The following is a 22403-nucleotide window of genomic DNA, read 5'->3' on the forward strand; positions in this document are numbered from 1 at the left end:
AGGATGAAAGGGGGCAAGGCACCAGGTTGGGACGAAGTAACAGTGGATATGATACGAGCAGCAGGAGAAGTAGGATCCCAGTGGCTATACAGAGTGCTGAGGGTGGTGTGGAAGGAGAACAGAATTCCTGAGGATTGGAAGAAAGGAATTATAGTCCCGATCTTCAAGAAAGGAGATAAAAGGAGGTGTGAGAACTACAGAGGAATCACCCTGCTATGCCACTGTGGAAAAATCTATGAAAAGATCCTGGAGAAGAGAATAAGAAGCAGTATTGAAAGTAGACTGCAAGAGGAGCAGTATGGTTTCAGACCGGGAAGATCAACAACGGACCTCATATTTGCGGTAAGGCAATTGCAGGAAAGGCACTATGAGTACGGGAAGGACTTAATCATGGCCTTTTTAGATATTGAGAAGGCGTATGACAGTATCTGTAGGGACAAGCTCTGGGATGTGCTGAACACAAAAGGGATAGATGAAGAGATAACACGAAAAGTCAGAAAAATGTATGAGGGAAGTGAGAGTTGTGTGAAAGTGGGGAGGGAACGTACTGCATGGTTCAAGCTGGAAAATGGGCTGCGACAGGGAAGTGCACTTTCGCCTTTATTGTTTATTATTGTTATGGATGAAATCCTACAGCAAGTATCGGATGCAATTGGAGATCATAAAATGAAAGCAGTGCTTTTTGCCGATGACCTGATGTTATGGGGAAATTGCGAGAAGGAGGTGCAAGAGCAGTTAGATGTATGGGAGGCAACAGCAGCACAACATGGAATGCATTTCTCTGCAAGGAAAAGTGAAATAATTGTCACAACAAGGAAGAAGAATAGGCCAACTGTGGATATAACTTGTGGAGGGGAAAAACTACAAGTGGTAGAGAACTTCAAGTACCTGGGAAGCATGATTGAAAGTAAGGGGGGAAACGCAATGGAAATAAATGAAAGGTGCAGAAAAGCAGGGCAGTTCTACAAATGCATTAGGGGGCTTATTTGGAGCAAGGAGGTGCCACAGAAATCCAAGGGAATTATATACTGAACCTACTTTGTCCCCATATTGGCATACGGAAGTGAGACATGGGTAATGCACAAAAGCGACAAAAGTAGAATACAGGCTAGTGAAATGAAGTTCCAGAGGAGCAGATTGAGTGTAACAAGACGAGACAGATTGCGAAATGTGTATGTGAGGGAAAGACTAAAGGAGGAACCAGTACAGGACAGGATAGAAAAATCAAGACTGCAGTGGTATGGACACATGAAGAGAATGGATGAGGGAAGAATTCCAAAGAGGATGTTTGATCTGCAACTGGAGGGGAAGAGGCCCAGAGGAAGACCAAGAGATAGATGGGTGAAGGGAGTGAAGGAATGTGTGATGAGAAAAGGAGAGAACTGGACGAAGGTGGAAGAGGGGGAATGGTGGAAAGACAGAACACGATGGAGAGGCTTGTGTTCCCGACAGACCCAGCCATTGGCTGGAAACTGTCCAAGATGATGATGATGATGTGTTGCATCTCCAAAAATGTCCAATTAAAAATACAAGATCTTGTCACATCGGAAGACGGAAGTTAGGATGTAGCTCGATAGTAGAATGAAAACTGGCAACTTCTGCATACTATAACTTTCACTTAATCATACTGAGGGAACACAACTGCATACATCTTTCTCGCACCAGCTCAAAAAGACCAACAGACCCTGAGATCGGTGAAAAAAAATGAGGTACATAAAATAATTTCATTTTAACCTTGACTTTTCTGTTAGCTTACTGAGATGATCAAATCTCCCTACAATATCTTTGCAGCATGGGGATGGTGCGAGTATTTATTTATATGTGTAGGTAATTTAAAGAACCCACACAAACTGGTCATTCAATAAAACTAAACTGAAATCAAAACATGTTGCATTTGTTTAGTTATTGAATGCCTAACCAAACTTCAGTTAAATTTAATGAAGAGAAACCTAGTAAAATATCAGAGTCAATCCAGTATAGTCACTCTGATTGCCATATGAAATGTGCTGAATTGCTAATGTGGTGTACATACTGATCTACTAATGGGATCAATAGAATAGCAAGATAGTTTGCCAGACTGTATGTCAGAGAACCTATGTTACTGACAGCATATCTCAGAGAAATTCCTTCCTTATGAGTCCTTGGAAGGCAGTGTAATACAGGAGGGACAATGCAACATCTGACAAGAGTAAAACGTTGGAAAAGATGCCACAACCTGCCCGCAGCTCAGTCTGTGTAACTGGATTACTTAGAAAGAACAGCATCTGTGATATGTCAGGGGCCAGTTATCAAAATAGTGTGCAAAAAATGGAAACAACAACTCAACTGTACACCCAGGATATAATTATACTTATCCAGCATAACTGTAGAATTGCTCTTAATCACTGATTAGATAACAGTATCAGGATCCAACCTGAGTGAATACAAAGTAGACCTCTCTGCTGCTGTAATATTACTCTTGTATGACTGTTCTCGTGTGAACATATGGCATACTTCTCTTCCAGCCTCCTGAGCAATGTCTGGAAGTAGTCTAAAAACAGCCTGTTTGACACAATTTATAAAATTAACAACTGGCAACAGTAGTATTGGCACATTTATACCATCCTCACCACTGTTTAAAAAGTGGTGGCAAGCTGAACTAATAAACATGATAGCATAATGTGGCATCTCTTCCAATGTTTTACTGTTGTCAGATGATTTTGAATGAACAGCACTTTCATTTTGCTCACCACCCTGGTCTTCCCAAATCTTTAAGTTGTCACCGAAGTTGTCATCACTTTCTAAAAGATGCCATTCTATTTCTGAATCAGACAAGTGCCTCCTTTTTGGCATTGTGAAAGGTTGTGAAATAATAACACTAAAAAAAAATGCTAGTAGACTATCACTACAGGCATGAAGTGTGCTCATGAAACAAACTTCATAACTAGCCAAGAACACATTTGTGCAGTGAAAAGTAATGTTATAATGACATTATTTCGTCACTGATTTTTGATTGTTTTATTTTGTAATATTATAATAACATTATAAGGAATTGTAATGTCTTTAACATTTTTTGTACCTCTCATGTCAATATCCAAGCTTTAATTACTTTGTAACAAACTTAGTGGAAACTGCTGTCAAATGACTAACCTCGAGGTAATAGTTCCCCAATTGGAAACTTCTGGTCAGTGAACACTGAATGGCAGAACAGCACTGTCCTGTCATGCTGAAACCTTTGTGTTAATGCAGTTAGGCAGTTCAATACTGCTGGGAATAAAACCAATGAAACTTCAGAAATAATGTTGCTATGTTCTGAAAACTCTTGCATAAAATAGAGAAACAAATACTTACACTGTATGCTTGCACATCCCTGATTATCTTTAATCAGTGGCACAATGTACCACAGATAATGTTCATTCACATTCAGTACACACATATTATGATGGCTGTAGCTCCTTGATTGATGGTTTGCTTATCATGAAATGAAATTAGTTTATCAATACGCCTCTCACTGCACCGCGGTTCTCTTTGCCAGTGGTTAGAGCACCACAAAATGATAACAGAATACAATATTAAAGTCAATGGAAATGACTTCCTCTGTAATTTTCTTAACATCACTAAAAGTCTGACCTCTGTTCACATGTTTTTGAATTATGTAAAATGCAACATGCTTTCTGGTGTGAATGTGAGTGCACTTCACATACCATATTAGGTGGAGCAGCCTTTCACTGAACTGCAAGCCTGCTCAGTCAAAGTTGCAACTGTATTGTAGAGATGTGTGGCATAGTTATCGTTGATTGTGGACATTGACCTAACACTAACAGCATTCATGTGAATGAACATCAGCAAGTGATAAGCATTCACAACATACAGTCTAGAGGAGTGGTTAGCCAAGTGTTTGTTAACAACATGAAACTTGTTCTACTGAAAACATTAAGTATCTATTCCAAATTGGATAGTCATTTTCATCTGCTCAATGAAAGTGAGGAAAGTGTATCACTCTGAATGTGGCTGGGCACACTGGGAAGAGTAAGAAATGTTACGCTGTTACCAAAGTATTCGCTCTACAATGGTGCTACGTGGCACAGTCTCATGTTATGTTAATGTGGATTTGATGCTGAATAATTATGTCAGAACTCTACTAATTTCTGTAGCTTAGTGTAAAATGTATTAAGCTTGACAAAGCAATAGTCTACCCATTTCTGTCTGACATAAGGGACCAAAAAAGAAATTGTCAGGTGATAAATCACATGAATACAGGCAGTGAGACATTAATTCAATGTATTTTCCCTGTCAGATAATCAATTTCTTAACATTTTGTATGACACAATGTAGAAGAGTGCAACATTTTTGTTTGTTTTTCCTAGTTTCATCAATGACTTGTTATAAATAAATTGTTGTATAGTATTTAGCAATAACTGTTCTTCATTCTCTAAAACAATGTCTGACACATTCTCAATGCAACCAAAGAAATAAACAGTCATTTTTGTGGAAGTGCTTCAAAAACAAGTCAGTTTTGTTAGTTTTGGTTCAATTTTGAAACATCAGCTGCTCAGTTTTTGGCTTGTATTTATATGTCCAAGTTTCATCTCTGAGCATCTACATACACCAATTGACACTAGCCTGTTTTTGAGCTTCTGTCAAACTGTGTAGTGTGGGTGAAGATCTCTTTCGTGGATAACTGTCCTTGCAAAATTGAATTTGGCACTGTTGATATGCCTAGGATGCCTTTATCTCATGTCAAGTTACATGGGATGTGTCTTATATGATTTTGTGCAAGTTTTTTGGAACAACAATTGATTTCAGTTGACTATGTTGGACTACTGCAGATGAACTGTAAACAGTATTTTCTGAATGTGATTGATTACCATTTTCTGAAGGTGATTGATTGCCAGAAGTTAAACAATGCAATTTGAAACATTGATATTGAGTTATGCCTTTACGAAAATTGTAAAAAATCATTCAGTGAAAACCTTCATGTAAAATTTCCATTTTTTCACCACACTTTTTCTTGAAACAGTCACTGTTAACAAACCACCAAACCATTTTCAGAACTACCATTGTTTAAACAATGATGAATGACAAGTTGAAAAACTATAGTCATGTGAGATCTCAGTAGCACCACTAGTGGTCGTTTCTAGAAACTTATATATAGTTGGCTTCTTCATAGATACATAACAGTAGTATAGACAATTCAATAAATACAGCTACAGTTTTAAAAACTATGCATGGTAAAATGAGTTGTCCGATTTCAACAGATTTGTTTTCCATTTTTTTCAGTGGCATTGACAAAACATTCTAAGGCCTGTCACTGTCTTTAAATTTACAGTTTCTGATAGCCTCTGTCTCAAAATATCAGAATTTGCTCTAGTTTTAAACAGAGGACAAAGACATAAATATAGAGATGCACAATTTTATGGTACTCCTGTAATTGAAAAAAGGGAATAAATGTTCAATAGTACCATCCGTACTTAATATAAGAACAATCTCTCTCTCTCTCTCTCTCTCTCTCTCTTTCTCTTTCTCCCTCACTTTTTTGTTGTTGTATTTTTTCCACGTGAGATAGGAGACCCATGAGGTCTTTTTGTAGATTCTTCTTAATTAAGTCCTGAATGTATATAAGCTCCTAGAAAATTGAAACATCCAATTGCTTTATTCTTAGAGAAACATTACACAAGCCGTTTGAATTTCGTATCAATTGCAAAGGAGTTGACTAGCCGAAAAACAATTCAATGCATTATCTTATAAAGAGCTAAGGCATTGTAGTGTGAAGTAAGCAAGGTTTCACTGTCAGCAACAATTAATGATTGACTCTAATTACACAACAGGGCTGATCATTGATAGCCACAATGAAAAAGAAGGGCCTGAGGAGATTGCAGTTAAGCATGAGTAATAATTTCTTCTGAGGTAGAATGTCTGTTTCTGACTAGGACAAATTGTCTTTTATTATTCAAATAGGAAGACATTTGTATTACTAAACTGCTAAAAACACTGAGACCCAGTTCCAGGGTGCCTATCTAATGGTTTCAGGGGGAACAAGGATTTGACTTTCAGTATCTCATATAATTATTGGCTGAATCTAAAAATTTAAAATGTTGTTGTTATCCACTCATTAAATGGCATAATTTAATATTTGAGTCTTAACACAATAAGTCAATTATTAATGTTATTTCTTGAGGCAGTGTAACTGACAGTGCGCATATTACCACGACTATATTCATCCCGTATTTGAGAATGAGAGCACTTAACTACTACAAACAAACTTAATACATGATTTCAAACTTTCTTAAATGTTTTCCTTTCTGACACTCCCCCCACCCACCCACCCACCCACCTACACACACACACACACACACACACACACACACACACACACACACACACACACAGAGTAATGAAAAGAAACAGTTTATTGCTTGCTACATTTTTGCTCTTGTGTAGTGAACCTTCAACAACAAGCATGGTGTTTTAATTTATTATGCATTTGCTACTAATTCTATTCACACCACATTTTTCAGACAGTATCCACATATACTACTGAAAGTTCCTGCAAAATTATATAACTGTGTGACATGCAGTTCAGGAGATACAATGACATAAACACTGAGGTGCACGACACTCTAACTTTTCTTAAAACTGAGTGCAGATCACCCAGATATGCTGTAACACTTCAGTTTTAACTTATTTCTAGAGTAATGAAATGTTTGAAGCTGTTTTATATGTGAGAATTTTATTCTGTAAAGAACTGAGTATGGTATTACTGGGTATATCTAATTTGTGTTTCTCTTCACTGTTAAATTCCAGTTTCGTTTGTAAGACATAACAGGGAATTCAGTCAACTGCTTTACTCAGACCACACAACACGAGTGGTATCTTTGTATTTTCAAAAGCTCTGAATTTTTCACAAGCCCCATGTCTTAACCAGTTTCCACCTCCTTCTGTTCTGCAACAAGGGCTTATACTTCAGGGTCTTTTGACATCTCATGTACGTTTTTGGGATAGTTTCCACACGACACTCATTTTTTTTAGCTTTCATTCATTTAATGTTGGTCAAAGTATCTTGCAGTGGAAACACCATCTCCATTGGGCTTGTTTGTTCCGAGCACTTCTCGCAGATTTTTTCTTTTAACCTGCAAAATTTTGCTTTACGGTGTTTTATTTGATTTTATGTGACCTGAATAATACTTGTGATTCTTCAAACAATGGAAAATCCAGGATGTAATGCAACAATATTAGAGTAAAAGATTCACACAGTGATAGCTTTTGGCCATTAAGGCCTTTGTCAGCAATAGAAACACACACACACACACACACGCACACACACACACACACACACACACACACACACACACACACACACACTTACCACACTTACACAAACACAACTTGCACACACGTCTGCAGTGTCAGATGAATGAAATCACAGTTCAGTTGTCTGAGACTGCAGACGTGTGTGCAAGTTGCGTTTACGTGAGTGTGTATGTCTGTCTACTGCTGACAAAGGCTTTAATGGCCAAAAGCTATAATTGGCTATAATTGTGTGAATCTCTTTGTTATGCCTATCGCGTCTCAGCATCTCTGCTAAGTGGTGAGTAGCAACTTTCCTTCTCTAATATTGTTACTTGTGACTCTTCTAATTATTTTTTTTTCTCGACTCAGAGAAGTAAATTAATAAGTACAATCAAGTCCTCTGATTGATGTTACAAATTTAGGTTCTACTCACATGGATCTCCCATAGAGACAAAGACAAATAAAAACTGAAACTTTTTTTTGATTGCCTATTGAACAATACAAAATGCACTCATTTAAACACAATCAATAAATCAGTAAAATAATCTTGGCTCTCACAAGCAAAGTCATCCTAAGCTTGATTGAAACAAGTCCACAAGGAACATCTGTGTGCGAGTCTGTAATTCAGAACCAAGAATTGCCAATGCATCCTGTGCTAACTGAAGGTCCATTAATGTAAGCTAGTCCAGTGTACATATGCACAGACAAGATTCAGTAGCCAACACAAAGTGCACACATAGAAGTGCTTGAGAGCAACTGCATCTCATGAGGTTCACCTATGTTATCCACTTTCTGGAGGGTGCTCTTGCTAGCAGTGCTCCCTGTGACTCTCTTAGCACCCGCTGTGGCTGTGGCATTTGCCACTGTGTCATTGCTGACAATATTAGTGTGATCTCTATGTGTTCTGGTGGGTATTCTGATAATCATTCAGTTCAGGATATGAAAGAAATCAATGACATTATAAGATGTTGGAAATTTGTAAGACAAACCACTGCAAACAATTTCAAATTTTTGTTTATACCATGAGTTTGTAAGTAGGTGTTCTTTCCTATAATTGCTGGACTGCAGTTTTGGTTTGAAAGACTTTTTTTACCAAATTAAACATCATTATTGAAGGCTGATTTTATATCTTTTATTATTTTCAATAGGGATTGTGTGGTACCTTCAACTCAAACCAGAAAGATGACTTCGTGACACCTGAGGGAGACACAGAGCAGACAGTTGCAGCATTTGCCAATAAATGGAAGACTCAAGGAGAGTGCGTGGATGAACCTGAGAAAACATCATCTCATCCCTGTGACACTAATATTCAGAACAAAGAAGCAGCCATTCGCCTTTGTAGCAAGTTGCATGGAACAATTTTTGCTGGTAATACTTCTTTAATTTATGATTTTGTTATAAATAGTAACATCTGAAACCTGTGCCAGTTAATTTTTCTCTTGTTTCACACTGTTAACTAGAGTTCTAGAGCTGATTGTTGTTTTTCAGACTGCCATTACACAGTGGATCCCCAGCCATTCTATGAAGACTGCCTGTATGATGTCTGTTCATGTCAGCTTGATGTGAACCAATGTCTGTGCCCCATACTTGCAGCATACGCCAAAGAATGTAGCCGCAACCATGTACCTATTGATTGGAGACATTCTGTTAGAGAGTGTGGTAAGCTAATATCCATTAATTTCCCTTACGTCATCTTTGTTTCTGACTTTATTTTTTTGATGATATCTTTCATAATAATAATAATGAATTTCCTGACAGCAAATCCTAGTCTTTCCTCCCTGTTATTATGGTTCTAGGATGAACCATCTCCAAAATGTCCCCTGACAAGTTCTGACATGACAGTTGTGATCTACTTACATTATTTTTATAGTATTTTTCATAGATATTGATGTTTGAAGAAATACCAGAAATTTTGAGCATCGGTGGTAAGTTCCACGCAATCTGATCATCATAAACTACACAAACAGAACACAACCCTCTAAATATAACAAACACAGTAATGGATATCAAACAATAGTATCTATGCAAAATACTCATTTTCTTCACATGAAAGTTGCTAAAGAGTGTGAATGAGATATCCTTTCAAGTTAGGGAACTAAATTACTTCTTGGGCTCTGACTCAGGATTCAACACCTACAGATCCAACGCTTACCAACATAGCATTTGTCTTAATAGAGCCATCTACAATAAAACTATACATTCTTATGTAATTTGTGATTTAAGAACGTTTTTAAAGGAGGTTGCACAATGGTAACTTAACGATGCAGTTTTTAATTACAAAGTTGAGGAAGACAAGAGGCACATCAGTCAGAAAACTCCTTACACTACAATGAAGATAATGTTGTATGTTGATGAACTGCTGGAGGAGGTGGAACTATTGTGCATGGAATAATGGATGCCATCATTCCTAACATGGCTAAAGTGTACCTGGCTTGTTCTGCATTAAAATGCTTTTGTCGAGATGCTTCTTGCAGAAATCATTCACAGTAACTAGTTCACTGTCCATCCAATCCCATTGGTTCTCGTTTTCTTCATGCATTTTTGGCCTAAGTATTTCTGGAAGACAGAACTATTGAATGACTAGAGTCAAATTTGAGACAAATAACAGGAAAACAAAGCACTAAGGCTTAACACCACTTACATAAAAGGAAGTCGTTTTTAGCTGTCAATCAGAGTGTCGGCTACTATACCTGCAGAACTTTTACACATACCAGAACATCTCTTAAAATACAAAGAATTTGAGAGAATATATTTTGAGGGCCACAGACTATACCTTATAAAAAGAGGAAAAGTGGCTACATGAACAAAAACAGAGAAAATTCTCAATTCACAGATGCTGTATCAAACATTAAAAGATTTCGCTGCAGGAATAAAAGTCCAAATCTCAAGAAATCAAAAACTATATTCCACAAAGTTTTTCACAGAGTTTACATCTCCTTTTTTGATGTGCAAGGATGACCTACTCAGTTGTTAACAACCGTTCTTAAAAATGTATTTTTTGATGCTGACACAAATACACTATGATGCCTCCTAACTCAATCATACAATCAATACAGTAGCTGGTTATGACTGAATGTGTTTCACAGGTATCACTTTCACTTTTAAACTTACAGACAGCCATACTGTTAAATTTTCCCCAACCTAGCCCTCACTACTCCCCAAGGATGAAACTACTAGTTCTGAGAGCTAGGATAGAGGCACATACACTAATGCTTGTAAAAGTTGCAACACACAGAAGTAATGTTCTGAAACACTCCAGAATCAGAAGCTGTGTAGAACAGTGGATTGACACTGCAGAGAGATGGCATGTATGTACACCCAGCAGCGCCCTCATTTTTGTGTCCAGATGGTCAGTGGTACACCATGCTCAGTCAGTGAAAAGCTGTCAAACAAAGTGCAAGCAAGTGCAGGTATGTATGCCCTATCAACATCACAAGGTGCAATACCAGCATGTGAGTGAGTTCAAATGGGGAAGAATGATTAGTCTCTGGGAAACAGGTTTGTCGTACTGTGACATTGCAGCACATACAAGGTACACTGCCATGATAATGATGTGTGTATGTGGAACTAGTGAATAGGATAAAGTACACTATGAGTGGGTACTGGACTACACAATGTGACCACAACATGGGACATCCATCATGTTGTTGGCATGACACAACCATCAGAACAGCTTTATCAACAGTGTTGGTTCAGTGTTGGAGAACTGTAATAGTTGTGGACATGTGTGTGTTGGCTGTTTGCTGTTGTCTGGTGTGGGGTGGACTGGTGAAATGAAAAACATTGTATCACCTTCCAGTGATCAGAAGCCAACATTGCATCAGACTGTAGTGAATCCCACTTCAATGTGTCCTACAGTTGACTGAGTCTACAGAAACAGTTTAGCATAATTATGTATATGAGTTACATGTATGCTCATTTATTCCACTTGCCTGGACATTGTCATTGATGGGGTGCATGCAATATGAGATATGCATAAATAAGTTAATATCATGTGGAGTTTCAAAGTACACAAACCATATATTGTGAAATGGTTTGAGTTACATTTTATGTTTACATATTTTCATTTCCTTCTTCTCATTATTACTTACTAAATAATATTGACCTTGTAGAAACTCAACAGACAACTTCTATCTGCAGGTGTGCGATGTCCCCTCGGCCAACAGTATAAATTTTGTGGTAATCCTTGTGTTCGATCCTGCTTTGACTTGGCACAGTCACTTGCTGATTGTGGCCCACGAGACTGTGTTGAGGGCTGCAACTGTCCTGAAGGAGAGGCTTTGGGTCCGGGTGGTACCTGCATTCCTATTGCACAGTGTCCATGCCTCAGTGGCTCCACTGAGGTTCTTGCTGGTAGTTCTGAAGTCAGAATCAATGATCAAGGTGGCTATGAATTCTGGTAAGTGCCAATGCTAAATGTTGTATTTGTTAACATTAACTCTGATGTTTAACAATTTCATGACTGTAATTGTAGGTAAAACTACCCACAATCTGAGAGTTGGTTTCAACACTATAATGTGTTATTAGGTATGATCCTATGGGAGGTTGTACATCTTTGGCTTTGTTACCTTTGAACTGACTTACCCAGCCAGTTATATGGGGACCTATAATTTAATGTGCACTCTAAACCATAGCACAAGTCAACATTTTTCTCATTAATAAATCATACTACATTCGAGATTTGTGACCTGACATTTACTTAGTGAGCCAAACTTAACTGATTTCTGTTAACCATTAAAATTATTTAATGATGATTCAGAACAAACCACCGGTCACCCACTAAGACAAACAGCTAATCCAAGTGTACAGCTGGGGAAGGATGGGTACATATCAGCACCAACCAGTGAGCTTTCCAACTGTTATTCTTGTTCACAAGAGAAAGGAAATCTTTGCACTTGTAAATACTTACATACTCTATTCTAATTTGTAAAATCAGCCAAGCAGCTTTCAGATGAAAAAATAAAAAATAAAAAAATAAAAATTAATTAAAAAAACTGTTTTAATGCCAGAACAGGATCTCTGATTTCCTCAGCTGTTTTGGCAAATAGATGGAACTTATACTGAAACATCAGTTCACAGTTCAATGATTTATTTTCATATTCAGTGGATGTGTTCCTTTAGAGGTGGCAAAACATATAGAAGCTTAATGATTAGATGGGATTATGAAAAAGGTAACATAAAAATGTTTTGGGTTTGGAAGTGTAAGTAACTGTCACTAACTGTATAAAATCAATATTTCTGCCACAATTTCCATGACCTTCATCTAGCCCAACTAATGGAGAAGACTGATTCCTCAATTATTTTTTGAATGGTTGGATCATTCAAAAAAATTCTTAGCAACTGTGAAGCCAGATCAAAAGAAAGTCATATAAAAAAAAAAATAAAAAAAAAAATAAAAAAAATAAAAAAAACCACATAGCTCCATTAGTAGACACAGAGGAAGGCAACGACAACTGTGGCAAAAATGTCAATTTTATCCATTCAGTGACAATTATGTCATGTGGCATAGCTCTATGACTGGAGAAATTTTATGTCTACCGACTCCACCTGTGGAAAGTCTATGCACATACATTATGAGGAAGTTGTAACTAAAAATGTTACTTTTCACTGTAATTTGGAAAAATTTCTAGGGGGCTAGAGTCACCAGGAAAGCAATGAAGTGAGGATATTTGGGATTTCTCTCACTGTGCATAAGGACACAAAATGCCTTGTGAACAATAAGACAAGTTCTGTTTTACACTGCTAATAACATTTGGTAGTCAGACATCTACCACTTTCATAAACTCCAGAAGCATGTCTATTCCATCTTCAGATATGCCTCATGAATGTGACACTTTGTATGAACTCAAAAGAAGTAATGCAACAGAGTCAAATCTAATGAATGTGTGGGATGTGCTGATGGGCTGCCACCCACCTTAGCTCGAATTGTTCATTCTGGTGACTGGTCAGCAGGTGCAAAATGAGGTGGTGCAGTGTGTTGAAATGACAGATCATGCTGAATATTTATGGCAGATCAAGTGGGAACACCAGAAATCTCTCCTGCTGGCAAATATGGTGAGACATTATCAGATCACATGATCATCCAGAAACATTGCCCTCCATTGACTCTTTATCATTTCTGAAAGGCATAAGTACACTTAGCAGGCAGATACTTCCCAACTTAAATATACCTTTTAACATTATTTTAAAGTGCCTTTCCTGGCTGATTTTCATTCATATATGAAGGGAATGTACATTTAAAAATGGGATTCCTCCATCCATTCTTACAGAAACTGTGGGTAGAACTGGACTTGTGGTACAAATAGTGTTGTGGTCTACAGTTTCTTTGTCTGCTAATTGTGATCCTTGGGGAGTTTTTGTGCTAAAGCTTGACTACTCATCAGCGTCTCATTTTCAACTATGTAGCATACAGGTGCTCCAAAGCTGACAGTTTGCTGCCACTTTGGACCACCACAGTTGATCTTGGTGGTGATTAATATGTCCATTTACTGGATTGTTTTGAAGATAAAACCACTTCAGCTGTAACTACTTTATTTATAAGTGTGACTGGTTTTGCAGAATTTTAGCTGCATCATTAGGTGCAATTAAATCACGTCATGTTCTGATCAAAAAAGAGAATTGGATGACCCAGCATTCACTGTCAGTAATTTTTCACTATGTAGTGGACATGTAGAGTATAGAATGCTCCTGTCATATCCTCATGTGATACCAGTACCTGGTGAGTTAACAGGACCCCATATATTAGAAAAAGTGTTAAAAAAGCAGCTGAATATGATCATCTATGGCATTATGTAAAATTAAGCAACAGCAATCCCTCATTTACCACTGCGAGCACATGCACTGGATCTGTACTAACAGGCATTGTGTCAAGACAGAAATCTTCATTTGCTGTCTGTTGACACACATCCAGTGCATGCACTTGCAGTGGTAAATGAGGGACTGGCACTGCTTAATTTTACATAATACCATAGACGATTATATATGGCCGGTTTTTGAACGCTTTTTCGGTATATGGGGTCCTGTTAGCTCACCAGGTCACTGGTACTCCTGATACCATGGTAGAGTTCTACATTGTTTTATGATATTTTATAATTGAAATTAGCTATCATACTGACAAACTGCTAACTAAGAACACTGCGTCATCCCATTTTCTTTTTTGATTACAATATGACTTGTTTTAATTGCATCTGATGCAGCTAAAATGCTGCAAAACTGCTCAAGCTTATGAATAAATTACTTGCAGCTGAAACGGTTTTATCTTCAAAATTATATGTCCAGGCTGTGGCTGCACTGAATATAAAGTCTTCTGCATTTACTGGATGAACTGACAGATACTGCCAAAGAAGATGTCCAATGACGTCTGTTGTGGAATGGCCCTCCCAATCCATTTTCCTTTGCTGAACACTAATACCATTCTCCAACATATTCCACAAAAGTGTAGTTAGTCATATTCAGCAGCACAGGTTTACTTTTTGTATTATAGTTCCATATAACCATTGGATTGGTCATACTGGACATGATGTAGTGTTCAGCTTTTGGCCCTCTATATCTCCAGACCTGACACCCATGGATTTCCTTTTATGGGATTACTTGAAGACCTTGTGTGTTTGCCTCCAATGCCTTAAAATACACATTTCTAATTCATTCACTTCCGTTACTCCAAATATGCTCCAGAATATATGTTATGAAATGAATTATTGCTTAGATGTTGTTCTTGTGACCAATGGGAGTCATATAGAACACTTAAAAGCATGTTAAAATACAGAACATGCTTTTACATTGTCTTTAATTCACATCGATGTAGAACTAAGCATTACGTAATTACAGATGTTTATAAATATTATATTCATTTTGAATTGTCATGTGAATCGTGGACTCCTTGCTAGCGATAATATGCATTTTGACATCTGTTGTTTGATGTTGTTAAACAAAATTCTCCTTCTCATCCAATTTCTAACTGGGCATCCTAAATGGATATTTAAAACTAAAAACTTGTTTCCATGCAGATGTTTTTTCTTCCTTAAAAAAAGGGAAGAAGAATCATCACATGTGCTGTTTACAGTTTTCCACTTCTCTCTCTGTCATAACATATTCACGCAAATGGACCTTATAATATGCATAGTAGGAACTCATGTGAAGTAATGTGGAATGTTTTTAGTTATTTTTCAAACTGTGGTTCTAGACAAATTCTATTGTTGCATTTCTGCTGATAGCTTGCAGGAGATGTTTATAGCTAAATACAGAAGCCTTTTTTGTTTTATATAAACTATTTGGAATTCTTGTCTTTTGGCATGGATTACAGTAATCTAAAATACATTTATTTTGGGAGCTGCTAACCTCATGAAAGTGTCTACTAGGTGTTCCTACACTACCTTTAGAAAGTCTTATAATGTTTAGGGGCCACTGGGCAGTTAATAGTTTGAATGGGAACCTATGCATACACAACCACGATAAATGTGTAAATCAGTGTGTTCCACTCCCCCATGTTTCTTGTATGAAAGACTGGTAGTTATATTGTTGTAACCTTGGTAATAAATCTGCTATCAACTAACTTAAGTGATAACAGTGCTCTATGGTAACCTTTTCTAGTAGCAATACAACACGACATGGAAAATCAGTTGAAGAGAAGATGTAGTGTATATGTAATGCATTAATGCGAATTGTTTGTGTTTATCATCAAGCATTTGCATTATCTGCCAGTCCAGATATTTCAGCATCCCTGTGATGCCTTTTCATGTGTTAAAAATCCTGTGACCATTTGTGCTACCCTTCTTTGTAGATGTTCAGTATCCTATGTTGGTCCTATTTTGTACAAGTGCTCCACACTTGAACAATATTCTAGGGTGTATCACACAAGTGTGCACTGGAACTGCAGTAATTAGTTATTTCTCAGATATACTATCAGAGTCACAAAAATTACTTTGATGTTTCATCAAACATATATGGGAATGTAGATCTCAAGTTTCTTCCCTGTAATATGGAAATCACACATCTGCAGACATAGGTTCCTACTGAAATGATTACTACCCCATGTCCTCTAAATACCTCAGGAGTTTGTGGGAATGGTTTAGCATCATAATGCATGTCCAATCAGATATTCCTTATGAAATTTATTCTAGCACAAAATGAGTTTGTATTTCTTGTTAGCATAATACGTGTTCCAAAATTTTGATTAAGTAAGTCTTTGAATGATACGTAATGCCTTTCAGCTCCTTCTGCACCCATCTCCCTACTCTATGGCTCCTACCCCTGTGATCATCCCTGCTGCAAGACCTGCCCTATGCACCCTTCTACTAGCATTTATACGAGCCCTGTAACTGACAAAACATATACTAACAAAGGGAGAGCCACCTGTGGAATGACACATGTCGTATACCAACTGTTGTGTAAACACTGCCACCGCTGAGTGGGTGGTGGTAGAGGTTGTATACGGGCAACACACAATATCGTGTTAGGGAGCATGCTTTACAACATGACAGTCATGACCTTGGTGCATGGTTCACCACATATGCCATCCAAATTCTTACTCCACGCACCAGTTTCTCAGAACTCCACAGGTTGGAACTGGCACTACAACATGTTCTTGGTTCTTGCAACTCATCTGGCCTTAATTTGCGTTAATTTCTTTGGTCTCAGTACTTCTTCATAGTAACTATTCCTTTCTTCACACCCTTTTATTTTTCTACATCTTTCGTTTACTAACCTGTCTGTTTTTCGCCACCCCCTGTCACCTTTATCACATACAATGCACTTAACTGTTTGCTCTTATTACTAAGTGCACAATGTTTTAACAGTAATCTCTGTCGTGCATATTACCGTATCTTCCACCTTTTCAAACTGTAGTCCTACAATTAGTTTTTCCTTCTCATCCTGTCTGGTAGGTCTTCCCTGAACCGGGGTCCTGGATGACTTTCCCAAACTCTACCCCTTTTCCTAAACCTCAGCAGTCATTTTCCTTCTCCCTTTTCCTTGCCTTCAACCCTTCTGCCAAGATGAGGAGCCACTGACTCTGAAAGTTAGCAACCTACCACCACTTGGTCAGTAGATTTTTTTGTTTTTAATCTATCCAGTTACTATGGACCAGAAAATGTAGCATCTGTTTTTGGCAAAATTCACATCTACTTTCTCTGTAAATGATTAGATTCCCAAATTTAAATGGTTATCACACTACATGAGTGAAGACAAACAAATTATTAGTTCTTTGAAATTGACTGTAAAAAAAAGTGCTGATTGGGAACTTCTTGACCAGAATGTTTGCTTTTTCAAAAACTTTTACATCTTTTTCATCTGAAATTGGCCTTTATTTTCTTAGTTTGGCTGTATTTAAACTATCAAAAATGATTGTTCTGTTGAAAAACAGCAGCATTTTCCTGCCAGTTAAGTTTAATGTGTCTCCAGTATAAGGTGTTTCTGGACATTATTTCTCTTTTCCCACTCAATTTGAAGATCAAAAAATCTGCAGACTACTAATTTTGACATTCATTGGCATTCATAGATCTGCGAGCCATGCTTGACAATGCTACAGATAGAACATACAAGGCACTTAGCATACTAGTAGAACCGAGCATAGAGCCACTCAATTTTAACATTAGGGAAGAATTTTGGTGCCATTGAAAAAGCATCTCAGATTTTGTTTTCCAGTCACTATAGTGCAGAAGGCAGGTGCTGCAGGCTATTGTTGCAGATGGCCACTAGCGTAAATAGCCAAGAATTTTGACCATTGCAGGAGAAGAAGCAGTGTGGGGAAACAAACCCGCCTCCAATTTGCTGGGCAGCAGCCTACAGCAGAACTGACTCATTGTCACAGGGAATGCCAATCTTTTCTGGTGGTGTGAGAAAAGAAAACAGGCAACACACTACACAAAACATTTGGGGATGGCTACTGCGTAATTATTGTTGAAGTCAGCATAGTATTGTTAATGAATGTAGTGCAGGCCTGACCTCTAGTGGTACAAAATGCAACTACAGTTCAAAACATCCGTCACATAATTTGACACTTTAAAATTTTCCACATTATACTATCTTTAGAGCTTTAGTTAACAAACAAACATATGCATGGTGTCTTTCTTATAAAATGTTAGGTTCCACGGCAAAGTACTACCTGTATCTTAAACAGACCATTCAACTGTCCACAACTGGCATGGCACCAGATCATTGAGTGCATTGATACATTGTTGTGTTCGTACATTTTATTTTGCAACTAGGTTGTGCACATTATCTTTCCAAATTGAGCTTCCCCAGATGATGTACAATGCCAGTAACTGCCTATATTTTTGATGCTGTGTATGCAGAAAATAAAGCTATTTGAAACTATCTCTGATAAATAACTGATATGGATACAGTTCACTATGAAACAGCATCTATTAAGTAATTTTGCGTTTTCATGTTTTAAGGCAGAATTTGCATATATTTCACATTTATCGCAAAATAGAAATTGTTCTGGTCCCTACCAATTACTTTTGTTTGTTGTAACTGTTTTTTTTTTTTTTTTTTTTTTTTTTTTTTTTTTTTTTTTTTTTTTTTTTTTTTTTTTTTTTTTTTTTTTAAGTAAAGAATTCGTGCATAGCGGTGTGCTAGCTTTCAGCAGAACATCTTGCGGCCGGCCGCAGTGGTCTAGTGGTTCTAGGCGCGCAGTCCGGAACCGCGGGACTGCTACGGTCGCAGGCTCGAATCCTGCCTCGGGCATGGATGTGTGTGATGTCCTTAGGTTGGTTAGGTTTAAGTAGTTCTAAGTTCTAGGGGACTGATGACCACAGAAGTTAAGTCCCATAGTGCTCAGAGCCATTTGAACCATTTTTGAACATCTTGCAAATAGTTTGATCTCTCATGCTAAATTACAGTGCTTTGATCAGAAAATATCTTCTTCACTTTCATTTTCTCAAAAACATTTCCTGTTGTCTTGTGATGAAGCATTGGAACTAATGGATACAGGTTTGAACCCCACTGCTTTTCATTATGATGAAAATATACGCTGATGAGCCAAAGCATTATATCACTGCCCACACTGAGATTGAATGCCACCAGATGCCATTGCAGGCGTACCAAAAGTATGTAAGTGCAGTACAGATGAATGGGGAATCATTCCAGCAATGATAAGGGTTACAAATGGGGAAATTCCATGACATTAGCTACTTTGAAAGAGGCCAGATTGTTACCTGTGAATGAGTATCTAAGAAATTGTGACACTAGTTGGCTGTTCCATGCCACTGCCCTAAGCATATGCAGAAAGTGGTTGAAGGATGGTGAAACTAGAGTAGGCAACGAGGTGTTGGATGTTTGTAGTTCTTCACAGGATGTTCCGATCATAGACCTGACAGCTCTTTAAAGCAGGGTAGACAGTGATCTGTGGCAAGATATGATGACAAAGTACAATGCTATTACAAGTGTATGTATTTCAGAGCACACAGTTTGGCTTGTGTTGTTGAACATGGGGCATTGAGACTGGACTATGAATCAGTGGAAGTGTATCTTCTGGTCAGATTAACTGTATTCTATATTGCACCAGGTTAGTGGTCATTTGTTGATAAGCTAAAACGTCCACTGCACTATGGATTCAGCCTGGTGGGAGCAACAAGGCTAGAATTGTGCTGGAGTGGTTTGGGTAGAATGAGCGTGAGCTTACATCAATGTTTTGGGCACAAACTTTGCCTTTCTGGACCAGCTGGAACATACCTTCTGTGCTACCAGGAGCCAACTTTGTACCCATAAACCACTGGCCCATACTGTACAAGAATTGTGTGACCTGGATGCAGGCATCTGGTGCACATGCTTCCAGAGGACTTTTCAAATCCATGCTACACAGATTAACTGCTGTATTTTGTTTGTTTGTTCCAAGGATGGGCCAATGAGTTATTAAGCAGGTGGTCATACTGTTTTAACTGATCAATGTACTCATTGTATTTCCATAACAAGACAAGACTATACAGTTTTCCATGCAGAAGATCTTACAGTTTGTGCAGCACTGGCATGAAAGAACATGGCCATATGTGTACATTTGAGCAGAGAAAACAGATTTTATTATTCAGTCTGTAGTTATATTATCATGTTCAAGGATGCTGTTTTCAAATATCTCATGCTAAACATGTTATAACATGTGAGTTTTTGCTTAGGTCAGATGCAATAAATAGTTATTAAATCTTACAGGAAAAACTGTAGTGTCATTGTTTATGTAAAATGTTAATTTTATGTAATTATGCAAAAAACATTCTGCTCTTATTCTCTTTGCCATACATTTTATATTATTTTGATTTATTATATTCTTATTAATTTAATGTACATTGTGGCTTTCAATGTTTATTTTTAGGGTTTGTACTGAAAAATGACCAATAATTTTTGTTGCACTGTATATTCTTCACCAAACTGTGTTTTTATTTCTTGATATTGACGATATTTTCCTGAAAAAATACTTACATACTAATTTGGCCACACAACCCACATTCGGTGTTTGGATAAATGTATGACTTAAACACATCAGTCTTTACATGACTTTCTTATCCTTATGATGTGTTCTTTATTTGGCTCATGTGACTTTAATATGGGATTTATTTTATTGTATACATGTGCTGCAGTGATGTACCAGTGATGAGCGTCTATAAATCGATGAAAAATCCATGATTTAATCTAATAATGTTTATGGAGGCAAAGCACTATCCAGCAAATAGAACTGGCATGGAACTCTTGCTGCCTAGCTCAGGGAATCCCTCCCACCCATTTTCCTGATCATCAGAATTCCCATTTCCAGCTGCACTCTTCCTTTCACAAAGATAGTCCAACTGTTCATTCAAATTCCACCAAGCCATACAACCCACCATCTTAGTCCTGTAAAACAACACTGCTCATCCACAAACATTCATGAAATACCTCTGCTCCCTCTGTACATCAGTTTTGCTGTGTGAGACCAAATGCCTACTTCTCATTTCCTGAACAGAGTCTCTTAAATTCTTGTTGCTTATATCTGTTAATCACTATTTCAGTTTGGCAAGTTACGAAAACTTGCAGTTTCTTGTAGGATTGTTATGATATCATAAAGGCTGATGAAGTGTGAAGTACTAATTTGTTAGTGTCTTAAATTACTTCATCTGAATTCTAAGCTAGTTTCTTTGAATAAGCTACAGCCATTTTTTCTCCATCCATGTCTAACCAACCAAGTGATCCATCCATAATAACCATGTCATCAATAAGATATTAAACTCCAACTCTCTCAATTTTCTGTTAATGTTATGTATTGTATGATGTAGCACTAACTAAATAATCAGCATTGTTTGTTTTTATAATAATTGTCAGTTTAATGCATAGAACCACTTAATAATGAATGTGTTTTCATCAGTGAGTGTTCTGCTGCAAAATGGTCATGTCGACCTGCAACACCAGAAGAGCAAAAACAACATGGTAATCTAACTGCAAGCCTAAAGAAATGCCGAGCTGACCTTGGTGAGGAATTTACGATGTGTTCTCCCACAGAAGTCCGTACTTGTAAGGTATGTATTAGAATTACAAGAATATTTTGAAGCCGTACTTGGAATTAATTTCTGTAATATGATTTTCTGACCTGCTTTTGTGCCAAGACTTAAGCATTGAATATCATGTAGGTTTGCCTTAATGCTTGTTGTTGAAGTACTTTGGTAACATAAAAATAAAAATAAATTATAAGTTTTGTCTCATTGTTCTTTGTTATTGAAGTGATAACAGGGATAACAATGGAACTGTGGTAATGTAAAAAAGAAAGAAAAAGAAGTAAATGAAGAGATAAGCTCTGTAAAATTATGTATTCAGTAATGAAGATGTCTAGGAAGAACTATGAAAATGTTAATTTTGGTACAAACTGATATAAAGAATTTGTTAAACAGCTACTAGCCACCAAACTGATGTATCTCTAGTATATGTATGAGGATAAGAAGGCGTTGGTGATCAGTTCTTTGCATTTTCTGCATTATATACTATTTAGTGCAATACTACCTTAAATGATAGACAGTTCCTTGCAACCTTTTCACAGTAGGGCAGTGTGAACTAAAAATATAGTGAAAAGTGAAAGATTCAAGAAGTGTCACAGAGTCTTCTTATATATGGTGACACAGAAAAATGTGAACATTTCCCAATCCAATAAAACTAGAAGTGATGAAGGAAAGAAATTGCAT

General features: G+C 37.3%; 1 protein-coding gene across 1 annotated transcript in view; it reads left to right on the plus strand.

Annotated features, from left to right (window-relative positions):
- Positions 1-22403, plus strand: part of LOC124605103 (hemocytin) — a 569639-nt gene that overhangs the window by 177156 nt on the left and 370080 nt on the right. Inside the window, exons 19-22 of the mRNA XM_047136554.1 lie at positions 8418-8637; positions 8758-8928; positions 11410-11668; positions 21596-21746. Coding sequence (XP_046992510.1) covers positions 8418-8637; positions 8758-8928; positions 11410-11668; positions 21596-21746 — 801 coding nt within the window. The remainder of the gene's footprint in view (positions 1-8417; positions 8638-8757; positions 8929-11409; positions 11669-21595; positions 21747-22403) is intronic.

The sequence above is a fragment of the Schistocerca americana genome, chromosome 3 (genome assembly GCF_021461395.2).
Source record: "Schistocerca americana isolate TAMUIC-IGC-003095 chromosome 3, iqSchAmer2.1, whole genome shotgun sequence".
Lineage (NCBI taxonomy): Eukaryota > Metazoa > Arthropoda > Insecta > Orthoptera > Acrididae > Schistocerca > Schistocerca americana.